The sequence below is a fragment of the Helicoverpa zea genome, chromosome 14 (genome assembly GCF_022581195.2).
Source record: "Helicoverpa zea isolate HzStark_Cry1AcR chromosome 14, ilHelZeax1.1, whole genome shotgun sequence".
Lineage (NCBI taxonomy): Eukaryota > Metazoa > Arthropoda > Insecta > Lepidoptera > Noctuidae > Helicoverpa > Helicoverpa zea.
This window is the reverse complement of record NC_061465.1, coordinates 7,562,042-7,575,870: the sequence shown is the minus strand read 5'-3', so window position 1 is coordinate 7,575,870 and position 13,829 is coordinate 7,562,042. Positions and strand designations below refer to the sequence as shown.

Genomic DNA, 13,829 nt, shown 5'->3' with positions numbered 1-13,829 from the left:
CTGTGACATGAATAGCATTTTCTAATTGGTTATGAATATTCAGTGGGATGATAGATAATACAGCCTACGTAACATCAAATACAGAGACAAGAATTATGCACAATTTATATCTCTTCAAACAATACTGTCTGCCCTTTGAATTTACGATCAAACATAAGCTACAACCAAACCCGACGGCTAGGTTCCAGTCGAGGCTGTGAATATTGTGATCTTTGAATTTCACTAAACCTTATTGATTATATCGCTTTTATTTCTATAATGGCTTCCGCCAGCGGTTTCAGCCACTTCCTGGGGGAACTACTGACTGAGTAATCTGACGTACCTACATTTTTTTTTTATTAAGTAAGTACCTGCTGTCAAGTTTTTTACACAAATTAAGATAAGTCCTGGAGGCATAATTATCTAGGTCAATAATTAAAATTTGTAACCTGTAAAACATAATTTTCATACAGGATTCAGTGCGCCAATCATAACAATATAGCATTCAGTGTTAAGAGAAAGCTCGCGTGCAAGGAAGGTGCCTATATCGTAAGGTCAGATGAAAAAAACCGAATTGATAGCCTTCCACCGTACGTAAACATGTCGACGAGCGCTCTCGTAAACTGTAAGGGGATATTTTTAACGGCGCCGATATTTAATATTTATTGCGACACAGACACCCAATATGAAACAGCGATTTGTATAAATAATTATCTCATATCAATATTTTTGATAATCTCCGATTTTTTGTTTGGTGGCGGAATGTTAAATTGCTGTTAACTTTGATTTTAGTTTTTTGAACGACTGATTGCATCACGTAGGCAAGCGTGGAGATGGTTTTTAAACAAATTTTGGCTAACTTTACTTTACAAGCTAGAACATGAATTTTATATTAGCTCCCATGTAAAGAAGGGTTACTTACTAAGTTTATATCAGTCGCAATATTCATTTATTTACTTAAAGAGTACGGTAGCCGTTCTGCGTAAAACCATAAACTTTGGATGTCACGGATCGTGTGTTTAACTTGCTAATAAGAACACGAGTCCCCAGCAATTATACCATGTTTAAACTGGTAAATTAATTATGAAACATCCGTAATAAATGATAGTGGCCTCATTAATTACGATTGAAGATTAGATTATGCTTCTAGTCACTTTATTTTCCACTTTGTATTTAAAAGTGATGACTTAGATCAGTGTTTCCCAAAGTGGGCGATAACGCCCCCTTGTGGGCGCTGCAGGTCTCAAGGGGGGTGGTAAGAGACCCAGAAAGAAAATAGGGGCGTTGTGTAGAGGCCTGGGGGGTGATTTGTAATTTTATTTAGCTAGGAGGCCTCTTAGACAACGACTTGTGAACATCAACTAATATGAATTACAAGATTGCTCAGACTCGGTTCTATATTTCTCTCCACGTAGTTCATATATCTGTCCTATTTTACTGAATATAGAAAAAATAAAAATCACGTCAATGTCAATCGGTCGCTCCGTTTCGTAATTAAAGTAGACACAAACAAACAAATAAAAAGGCAACAGACACACTTTCGCATTTTGATAGTTATTAGTACTCGTAGATATCTATCATGTTTTAACAAGTTTTTGTTAAATAACCCGAATTGTGAATTCCTGTATCAGTCGGCTGGTTCAAGTTGTACGACCAGGATGGCACGGGCAGAAGAGACGAGTCACTGAGGGTGCCATTCTAATCTGCAAAGCCTAGGTTCACTTCATTATTCAAATTTTAAACAAAACTACAACAGTGCATGCGCAAACAAGGCATGACGTCGAGGCGGCACTGGAGGGGTGCCAGTCCGGCTGTCACCCCTCTCTTTTTCGTTTATTTATGTTTTTTCCCGGTTTACTTAAATTAATTCCTCAAAGTTATAAAAAAAAAACAGTTTTTTCAACATTTCTGGTTTATTCTGCGCCCTTTGAGTCAGTCAAAAAATTTTGCGCTCGTTGCACTCGCGCCTTTCACTTAACAGTGACTATTTTCTAATTTCTTTAGGTATCATTGCGACACAAAAATCAAAAAATTTGCGCTCGCGACTTCTTCTCTTTGCAGTGTTTTTTTTTTCCACACTTGTTGAGGTACTTTTGTGCCCCAAAACTAAACAATTTGCGCGGTTTTTTTTAACTTTTTTTGGTACTTTACTTTTCCAAAACTCAAAAATTTCGCCCTCGCTGCGCTCGCGGCTTTTTCACTTGTGACTGGTTTTTATAAAACATGTTTGGGTTCTATTATGTCCCAAAACTCAAAAATTACGGGCTCGCTTCGCTAGTGCTTCAAAAGTTTGCAGTGATCTGTCTCCGGTTTCTTTATGAGGCAAAAAGCACCATGAATGACCATATTGCACCATATTTTGTCGTTTTTTTGGGGGGTGCTCAATAGGTAGTCCGCCCCGGGTGCCACCCGATGCTACGCCGCCACTGTAAGAGTCAACTTGAGACCTAAGCGCCGCGGTATGTTACCTACCTGCGCTCAGGTTCCAAGTTGCGGGTTATAGTAAAAGTTTCGTTTAGAACTCTCCGTTAATAAACATATATAGGTCACAATAATTAATTAATTTAATTTGAAGTTATAGTGGTTTTTAAATAGGTGAAAAAATGGGGGGCGCTAAAAAAAATATTTATTCTCAAAGTGGGCAGTAGACAAAATAAGTTTGGGAACCACTGACTTAGATGAAAATTGATAGTGCAAGATGTATCAAACTCATATGATTATAAAAAATACTTAAACCTTCATTTGACTATGATGAATCTGATTCGACACCATGCTGTGTTTTTGTATATTTAGTACCTATTTAATAAATATAATACAAGGGAAATTATTTCCAAGTTTATGAATAAACTTTACGTTGATTGCATTTAGCGGCATATAAAGCTAATGTTGGAATACTAAATACACGAAAATATAAAAACATAAATATGGCCACATGTATATTTATTCAGCAGGAGGATCATAAAACTCATTACCGCGATAATAACGTATCTCGATAATATAACAATCACAATCCTATAAATAAAGGATACAATGAGCGGCCATCGCTCCCCGAAGGATGCTGTGTTTGTTGACTCACTTATTCGGAATCAGATGGCCTAATTGTTCGACTACCTATCCGTCGTAACTCGCTATAGACATTTATGTCGACTTTACTATCTCACAAACAAGAGCAGACTTAATAAATCTCCCCAAGATGTGATTTCCGGAAAGTGATTGAATTAGAATGACGCTCCTATAAGGAAGTCGTTGGGAACACCCGTCACCGCATTTGATTCCCGGACTATCATGTTTTTAATCGAACTTACGATAAACAAGCGAGGCGCCACCGAGTTACACTATTAAACTTGATTTAGTATCCACTTTATTTGTACTAAGGGTTGTATAGTTTGTATACATGGTATAAATATCAGTCAAACGGACTTACACAGTTTCATAGCGGTCGCTAATGTTATTGTTATATGTATTAAAATTCCTTGCGCATAATCACTATCACATGTTACGGTTATCTGTTTATTATTTCACAACGCTGGGCTACTGAGATTCCTAAACAAAATTAAGTTATTAACGACGCCTCAATTAATCATATATTGATATGTTTTCTGAATATCAAAACTTCTTACTGTCTTAATTTTTTCTGAAGCCTGAATGCCCTTTAGTATGGAAGAAGGTATACATTCATTTTATCTTAGGCTCATGGAATTTCCTTTGTATATCTTCTAATCTCTAAGCTCTACAAACTAAATATATTTTACAAATATCATAAAAATGTTATACTACCGTAGCATCCTGAAAGATTGGTGTAAACTGTTAAGTTATTAGTTCCAGACCACGAAATAATGGAGCAAATTCTAATTTATTGCTCTAATGTAGGCGAAGAAGAGAGAAAATGCTGTAAAAAATGTAAGTTGTCTGCGTGCATCGTATTAAACTGAAACTAAAAAAGTTTCGCAAGAAAGATTAGCGGGAATTTGCAAATTATCGGATATCATAAAATATATCATGATTGGTAAATAAACCATAGCGTATGATTTAGAGCTTTCCAGCCGTTGGTATAATTCACACGTGTGCGAAGTAATACGTTCTCGCGCCAATCTTTTGATCCTATTGGCGTTGCGTTTGCCAACCGCGGGCCACTGACACCAATCTTGTTCGACTCTAAACTATATTGCTGATTTATGCTCAGCCGATATCGACCATGAAATCCTTGCAGCGCTAATGCGAATGCAGCCTGTTAATGTTACGTTTTATTGCTGGGTTATACTTGTAATGCTAATTTGAGCGTATTTTCTCGTTTATTTTTGTAGGTAATCTACATAGTGCAATTACTATACTAACAAGTAATTAACAGCCAGACCTTTTTCTTTGTGTATGGACTTTGGTAACTGAAAAAACGAAAGCGGAAAAAGTCTGACCACAACACAATTCTTGAAGGTTTTTCTGCCTAAAACATGGCCTCATAACGGAAAAATCCTGAATGGTATTCTCAACCACACGCCATTGGCGATGGGCATATTTTAAATAAAACTGTCGATTACGTCCGCATCTGGCGAGCTATAATTAGCAGCTAAGCATAGCTACTTACATGCATAATAATTTCGTTGGCCACAGATCATTGATACTTATCGAGTAAACAATGTGCGCGCGCGCAGCGAGCCGATGCTCTGTAATGATGGGATCTATATCTGTTGCCGCGGATGTAGCACAGGTGTGCTCTGACAAGCAAAATAAACTCAACCGTAATCGATTTGAGCGTTTTAGAGCTAACAGTTGTTCTTATATCGATTGATTCTGTATTATGTTTAGGTAAGTGGCTATAATCGAGTGTGGTCCAAATATTCAGTTTTATTCTTGGATCTGTTTTGTGTACTGCAACCCACATTCTTATGTGTATGTGCGGTTGAAAGCGTAAGGATTTATTAAGATTCCAATTTCGAATTTTCGAAGACTTTATTACTAACGTGAATTTTAGCAAGAATTCTAAGCACTTGGCAACTAGTCAGGAGTTGAAAGATTTCCTATTCTACATCCTATTCGTTAAAATTTAGAATATTTTTTTCTATCGGAATTTCCATCTGGCTACGCGGTTGTGTAAGTATGCCTAGAGACTTATTTTAACAATATCTTATTATTAAAAAAATATAACAAAATATTTATTTTTAAATGTTCATTAAGTACGTATATTCTTACATGTCCTAGAAGACGAATGGTTTCCAAACTGAAAATTCACACTCTGTCCTGAAAGAGTGGCTGGAGCTTAATATGTAACTTTGAATTTACTGGTTAAAAGTATTTTTTTATAGATGCTGAATATTGTTTAGTCGTACCCTATTAAGTAATTCTTTTTAATTGAATTTACTAAACCATAAAAAGCAATTTCCTTAAATTATGGCTGTATGTTTAAGCGCTCTTTTTTAAATCTTCGTAGATATTTATATTATGAAACAATCGTCGTATGTTTGCTTCCTGCGTTTAAATGCACTTTGTCGAGTAAGTCTTTCATTGGTAAATTCTTGATGATTTAATAGTTATTTGTTATACAAGCAAAGTTACTTTTTAACCGCGTGCTCAATTTTGATGACCGAGCAAGCGAAAAATTCTAAAATTGAAGCGCGATAGCGAGGGAATCAAAAGAGCACAAGGTGAAAAATCTTTGCACTCGAGTGCAACACGTAACTTTTCATCCTACCTCATCGAGGAAATTACTAAATGTAAAAAAAAACAAAATGGCGCGCACATATGAGTATCAAATTAAAAAGTACTTAGTACCTATTAAAGTTCATTTATTTGAAAACTCAGTTTAAAAATGAAACGAGGTTAAAAATATACGTAAAAACAATAATAAAAATTACTTAATTAATTGAATAATTATTTTAAGCAGTATTTTATTTGTTTAATATGTATTTGTTTGAAAAGTCTTATCAAGATTGTCACAAATGGAGTATTGCACACGATGTTCTAAATTCAAATCACTTTGCCGCTCTAGGGGATAAAAACGGCTTTTGCGCTCAGATATCAAAGGGTAAAACTACTCTTTCCGAGATGGTGGGATGAAAAATTACTTTAAAGATACGCAACACCAAACTTTTCCTACTGTAACTGTAGTCTCTTTGCATATTTTGTGGCAGATTGTTTTGTTCTAGCTTGTTTTCGTATTCAGGTCTCAACTCCATAAAACCTTCAGTATATTTGTCTACCAATTACCGGGTGGTCGTCCTTTCCAACGCAGTTGGTCATATTTTGCTGCTTTTGTATGGAAGTGCTGTCCTCACAACCCATGATGTGGCCATATCAACGAAGTCTAGTGGCTGTCTGCTATTTCGCTCATCTGAGCATCTTCATTTCATTTGTGTGTAGGAAGTTTGTATTCATGTACCTACTTTTTTCAGTTAATAATACACGGATGTTTTGTTACAGGCTTCTTTCAATAAAACGATCAGTGAATATTTTTAGTTACTAAAGACAGTCGCGCTTGAAATATTATTTTAGTACCTAACTGGATTGTTAAAAATGTCAAAGTAGAACCGAAAGCACTTCAAATGGTGACTCTCAACCAAAATATATAAAAAAAAATCTGTGTTTTATTGTTGTTAACAAAAATAAGTTTAGGTAGTCCTAGTCCGGTTAATAGTTTTAAATAACTGTAGGATGTAGCATTATTTTTGAGGAGATCCTATAAACTGAAAAATGACGTAAGTTCCTTAGCAATGAAATGAAATCTAAAGTGCAAAGTCATATAAAACACATAAAGAGGCATTTTATTGTAAACAAGTGCAGTTGTTGGGCACCATCACGATCAGTCAATGCTGGCTCACTCCATAACGCGGCCGCAACGCCCAATATCTATCGACCAATCGGAACGCTCCATTAGCATCGGCACGCCCCCAGCCTGCGCTTGCGCCGATAACAGAGGCGCGACGCTTGTCAGTTTTTCAGTTGCTTTCATAACAGAAGGTTCGTTTGTGGAGTTAAGTGAGAATGACTTCGTTGAATGGTGACGTTACGCCTGTGACGAAGCTGAAGTTTAGTGTGGACAGTATATTGGGGAACAATGATGGTGATCGGCCGAGTGGTGTGACGGAGGTGGGTCGGAGCCAGGAGCCCCCGTGCGCGGGGTGCGTGGCTGCGCTGTACCGGTGCTGCAGGGATGAGCCCCCGCTGCTGCAGCTGCCGTTGCCGCTTCCATACTCGCATTTACATCCAGCATTGAGGCCCACCACTGGTTCGTCAGTGTTTCGTTTTTTTTTGTGCTGTTTGTTGAAGTAAAAGTTTATAAAACTTAAAAGGTTTGTTAATAGTATTAGGGTTAGTTTAGGTCAGGACGGTTAGTTTTGGCTAATAGTTGACTGAATAATTTAGTTTTTTACAGAGCAGATGTCATGTTTTGTAAATGTTTATGAAAGTTATAGCTATATTTCTTTACAAGAATCATAGTTTTAAAAAAGTGTTTTATACACGTTGTTATCTGATTAATCCCTTTGTATTTTTTTTCTTCAATGATTTGCTGCTTATTTTCGCTTTTAGGTGTTGCAAATACATATTAGTGTAATAAGACGTTATAAAATTAAAAACTTAGTATCAAATACCCATGAATAAGTTTTTTAGACTAAGATGATATAGATAGGTAGTTAAATAAGGAACTTCTAGACAAACTTACAACCTCGAAGTTCTACCTAAAGTATCATTATTCTCTACGAGTCGCAAATCTAGGAGCCTTTTGCGCAAAAATCAAAACAAACTAAGAAACTATTAATTAGGTACTTACTTTAATGAACTTTTGAATATTATAAATATTTGAACTTTCTTGTTTTATTTTTGCCAAATGTTATAAAATATTTATTTCGTAATCAGAATAGCTATTCTTTGAAAATGCATACTTACCTACCTACTTAATTTAAATTAGATTTTTAAAATTTAAAACATATTTATCTGTTTTAAATCGACTTCTAATAAATCTTAATTAGGTATTATCTCGTTGTTTTGATCAGTGGAGTTCTATTTTGCTCAAAATCATAGTTGCTGGATAATTATGTATGTTTTCTGTTTAGAAATAAAGCACGTTATTTTGACCCGTTTATGTCTTTTGCTCTATGAAATTGTACATAGTAGACTGAAAAAAATGGGAAAAACAGTTATTGTCCTATTCCTAAAAATATACTTTATTTTGGGTACCCACTTATTTGCTTTGATGTCGGATAACTTTAAACACTCAACGTATTTTTCTTTCAAATCAAATATTCAAGTACTGAGTAAAATATTTCCCGTTGATGTCTTTTGCTCTATACAATTATTTTTATGAAAATAACTGTGTATATATCTTTCGCGCTTTCACGCCAAAACTGCGACCCGTGATCAAAGTAAAATTTAGACAGACAATTAATTTTTACTACTTCAGCTTTTTTCCGCATGCGGTTATAACTCCGTCGGGACTCAGGGGGAACAGTAGTTTAGAATTAAAAGTTCTCCCTGACGGAGGAAACATAATAGAGTGATTTATTTTATTTTTAAGTTACTCTAATAATTATGTTGTTTTTATTTTTGTAAATATGTAGTTTAAGTAGAATATGTAGGTTTTTTACTAGAATAGTTTTTAAGTTTAATTGTAAAGATAATAATGAATGTAATAGTGTAAATATTTATGAAACAGATCTAGAATCTCCACCGCGGTGCACGGAGAGGCTACGCACGTGTATTAAGCTTCGCTTTGTAAGAAAATGTATGTGGTTGTGTCCACTGCAACCCACGGAGAGGCTACGCATGAATTGACGTCATTGATACACGCGTGGCTTGCTCGAATAGGCGGTTACATAGCTCAACGCTGTCAACGTGGGTCTACGTTTCCACTGGAGTACTCGAATAAGACCCACGACTATGTACAGCTCGGTTATCGCAGAGCAGTTGTTGTAAGCGGTTACGTAGCTCAACGCTGTCAGCGTGGGTCTACCCGTGCGCCGTGCCACGCTATACATAGTCGTGGGTCATATTCGTGTACTTCAGTGGAAACGTAGACCCACGTTGTCAAACAAATGAATACACGCAGCTAAAATGCGCCGCGTGTCCGTGCACAGCGTGCACTGCGGTGGAGCCGCGCCTTTAGTGTTATAAATACTGTATTAATAACTAGCTGACCCAACAAACTTCGTATCGTTTCAACCATCCTTAGATCTCTCTACAAACATTCTAAAACCAAATCTGTCCAGCCATTCTGTAGTTTTAGTCAGACTAACGAACAGCAATTCATTTTTAGGGTTCCGTAGCCAAAATGGCAAAAACGGAACCCTTATAGTTTCGTCATGTCCGTCTGTCCGTCTGTCCGTCTGTCCGTCTGTCCGTCTGTCACAGCCGATTTACTCGGAAACTATAAGTACTACAGTGATGAAATTTGATGGGAATATGTGTTGTATGAACCGCTACAAAAATATGACACTAAATAGTAAAAAAAAGAATTGGGGGTGGGGCCCCCCATACATGTAACTGAGGGATGAAATTTTTTTTTTCGATGTACATACCCGTGTGGGGTATCAATGGAAAGGTCTTTTAAAATGATATAAAGTTTTCTAAAAAACATTTTTCTTAAAGTGAACGGTTTTTGAGATATCAGCTCTCAAAGTCGTAAAAAGTATGTCCCTCTATTTTTATAACTACGGGGTATAAAATTCTAAAAAAAATAGAGGTGATGCATGCTAATTAACTCTTTCAACGATTTTTGGTTTGATCAAAGTATCTCTTATAGTTTTTGAGATAGGTTGATTTAACTGTAATTTACGGAACCCTTCGTGCACGAGTCCGACTCGCACTTGGCCGGTTTTTTTTATATTATAAGTAGATAGACGATTAATTTCAGAAATAAATCAATTAACTCATTTGTTTTGTTTTGTTCAAGTCTTCAGTAAAATCCTTGCTAAAACGTTTTTCTACTTCGGTATTGATCGATCCTAGCAGTAGACCTTCCTTTTGCTTATAAAAATAAGTATTATTCTTAATAAATAAAAGTAAATATTTCAAGTGGATAAATTAATTTCATTCAAAAACGAAACAAAAAAGGGGTGCAGGTAATAATAGAATGGGTGCGAGGATTTTGCGGTTTGAGATTTTAAGACCACTCTGTATTTTTAAAATTAATGTAGGTAAATATTTCAATAAAATAAAAAAATATGGAAATATCTGTATTTCTTCAAACAAAAAAATTATTGTTCAAATCAGTTTATAAACGACGAATATCTATGAGGGAACAAACATAATAAAATACAATATATTAATGGCGTCCACGGCCGATTTCGGCCACGGTGACTGTTCTCATTTAAGGAGATCAGCCAGCTGCGCAGGACATATTATAGTGCACGAGCATTTGCGCAGACACAGGTGCACTCCCTATTCCTTCACTCTCATAACCAGATGGGACGGCAATCCGACACGACCGGAAAGAGATCAGGCGCAGGACCGACATTTACGTGCTCTCCGATGCACAGGTGAATCAATCACCAACTTCCAGACTTCGGGCTGCTTTGTGAAAGTTTAAGAAAACCCATAAGGCGATTTCGGCGGTCGACCCGACCCGGGAATCGAACCCGAGACCTCGTGCTCAGCAGCCGCGCTTGCGACCACTAAACCAACGAGGCAGTAAAAAAAAATGTTAAACTCCTCCTTTTTCGAAGTCGGTAATTTTTTTTTTGTGTCGCTAATGGTTCTAAATACACCACTTTGATTAACAACCCCAATTTTCTTCCAGTCTACCGTCTCCCTCTCCCATCATCATCACCGCCGCAGCCGTCAGCGCCTCGCTGTGATGTCACGTCCAGCGGCAAGAGGAAGCGCTCCTGGTCCCGAGCTGTCTTCAGCAACCTTCAACGCAAGGGCTTGGAGAGGCGGTTTCAAATACAGAAGTATATCACGAAACCGGATCGGAGGCAGCTGGCGGCTACGTTAGGACTTACTGATGCTCAAGTATGTTTGACTTTTTTTTTGCAGTAGCTAAAGGATAAGGGATTTCTCGGAGATGGTGGTAGAGAAATAGATGGACTTGGTCAAAGAATATGCTTAGCAGATTAATTACCATTTATTACATTTTGTTTTGTTGATACGACAAATGAACGTCTTTCTTGTTTTCCATATCATACTTGCATGCTTTAATATACCTACTCAAAAGTCCCCCTCATTTATACATAAGACTTATGTTTCTATACAGACTAAGTAATCTTATACAGCCTACTACAAAGGAAGCAATGATATAAAAAAAAAAAACTAATATTGAAGGTTTTCATTAAAGGGAAATATTTCGATAGATCGATTTTATACCGATTGTTTATACCGAGGCAAAACAAAAAACTAATAAACTTACAGAAATATAAGTTTTTGGTTTAATCAAGCAAATTTTAAATTCAACATGTAAAATTTTAAATATGAGAAACATTTTAGCACAAATTAAATCCCGTAGCTATATTGTGTAATAAATCGTCAAATAGGAACAAAAAGTTATAGAATTTAATCACCCAAAAAGAGGTTGTCAAGCATAGCGAGCTCCTCGTTGAAAACATCATTGGCTGTTTTTGCTGTAAAAAATATTGGAACGCTGTTTATTCGGAAAAAAATAAATGAAAAAAAAGAAACTTTAATGGCATCCTTCACTAATTTTGATGAAGATCAGCCAGTAGAGGTTGTAAAGATATAGGCACTATTATAATATGATTTTACATTCCTATTTTTTTTTACGAAAAGGTTGATTTTCTTAGGTAGGTTAGGTTATATTATATTTGTTGTTAAATGTACTTTACCTTCCAATAAATATGAACTCTATTTAATTCTAATAGACATGTATAATATTAATTTACCTTTTTTTTAACGACGTCAAAAATCATCAAATGACCCCTCCCGCTGTGGGTTAGCAGCGGTGAGGGGGGAGTGTCAGACTCTTACTGACTAAAAACCGTCGTGTTCCGTCATAGGCCTTTTATGTACCAGGGCCGTGGTATCTCTTTCGAACAACCCACAGCCCCGATATTAATATACCTACAATGATAGTTGTCTCTGTTTTTTTAACAAAACACGTGTACTGCGAAATATTTTGTTCAGCCTGAAGTTTTTATCAATGAAATAGCTTCCGCCAGCGGAATCACTCGCGTCCCGCTCACGTAGGATATGTTTCGCGCACCCGGCACAAAAGTAGCATTTTGCTTTGCACATGTTTATTGAGGAAGCTTGGCTATCAAACACTAAATTATACATCGACGCATTCTGCGAAAAAATCTTTTGCCCGAAACTTTAATTAATAATTTAGCTACAATTATATAGGTACATATCCCCGGGAAGTAGTTTCCACGGGACGTAAGTAAAACCAAGAGAAACATCATATAATTATATCTAGTTTTTACTTATACGGAAAGTGAAATCCAAATCCCATTTGAAGGGCCAGCAACTTCATTGATTAGAAATATCGCCAACTGCAGCCCCTGGACCGTTCACGATTAAGCTGTCCATATCGCTACAAAACATCTGAATTCGACTATGGTTTTTGACAATGTATCGCCAAGGGCTAAGCGGTTTGGTAGCGCCGAGCGCCGGCTTCGCGCTAATAAAGCGCTACGTAATTATTTCATTGCTGTAGCCTGAAAATAACGAGATCACTGAGATACAAGATCGGAGTATACCTATGACAAACCAACGACAAATATTATAGGTACCTACTCAGTTAAAACTGATGATGATACTGTTTATTTCTATAATGATTAATCTGAACGCGTAAAGAAAACTTTCTGAGAGGCCCTGAGTGAGAGTGAGGGACCTAGTATTGAAGCCGTCGGCGGGCATGTCTTCCAAAGTTAACCGTACCTAGCCGTGCTAGGCAGGCCCTGGTAACTTGTAGGTAGGTACCTATTACCCAAAAGATCCCAGTAACGAACGCCAGCTGTTTTAGTCTACTTTCTTCTTTTTTATCTAGCAATAAAGTTTGTGGGATTGTAGGGGATACCTCTCTGGACCTTTCGAACTGATTTTAGCAATTGTTTCCTCAATTTAGAAAACTATGAATTGAGTTTCGCAGGCTATACAAAAATTATCCGTGACGCGCGCGCGGTTACAACCTCTTCTACCATAATCCTGAATTGTGTTATTGTTCACAGGTAAAAGTGTGGTTTCAAAACCGTCGTATGAAATGGCGGCACACGAAAGAAGGTCGAGGTGGTATAGCAGGCACTACGGGCTTACCTGGACGAGACCCAGATTCCACCAATGATGACAATGAAGATATTGACGTGGACACACTCAGTGATTAACTGAAACTAAGGACTGAAGAGTTTTATAATTGGAAACATTTTACGAGATATCTGTCCCTACGCGAAGCAGTAGCTGCGTGGTAAGAGGGTGAGATAATTATCTTTACCTATGGAACATAGTTCAATCCTGTTATCTGAGTCAGGTTTCGACGTTTTTGGAGACGTGTAATAGAAGATTCAGAAGTTTAAACTAAGTTTTATGAACTAGGTGAGAGATGGTGACATGGGTGCAGTCAATATTTTGGCGCGGTGGTATGACTATTGTTTATAGATATCCATCAGTAAATAGTGTTTCTTGACTATTTTTACGATAAAAAATAATCATTGTAACCATCCTTTCTTTATAACAATATCTATAAGGCACTTAATAAATTAAGTACAAGCAAGAATTTTCAATATCGAAATTTTAATGGTGTTTTAGCCCGAGAAACTTTAATTGTAGGTTAAGTTTACATTTCAATACATAAGACAAAGTGTAAGATTAATTTATTTTTATAATATATCAAAAAGAATACGTAGTGGTGTGAATAAATATTTATTCTACTCCTGTTTCTTTGATCACTGATAACACACCACACACCTGAA

At 36.6% G+C, this 13,829-nt stretch overlaps 1 protein-coding gene across 1 annotated transcript; it reads left to right on the top strand.

Annotated features, from left to right (window-relative positions):
- The first annotated feature begins 6,905 nt into the window (after positions 1-6,905).
- On the top strand, positions 6,906-13,724 carry LOC124636323 (homeobox protein DBX1-B-like). Its single transcript, XM_047172370.1, has 3 exons — positions 6,906-7,198; positions 10,706-10,920; positions 13,092-13,724. The coding sequence occupies exons 1-3, from the start codon at positions 6,955-6,957 to the stop codon at positions 13,242-13,244; spliced, it is 612 nt and encodes a 203-aa protein (XP_047028326.1). The 5' UTR covers positions 6,906-6,954; the 3' UTR covers positions 13,245-13,724.
- Positions 13,725-13,829: the final 105 nt, after the last annotated feature.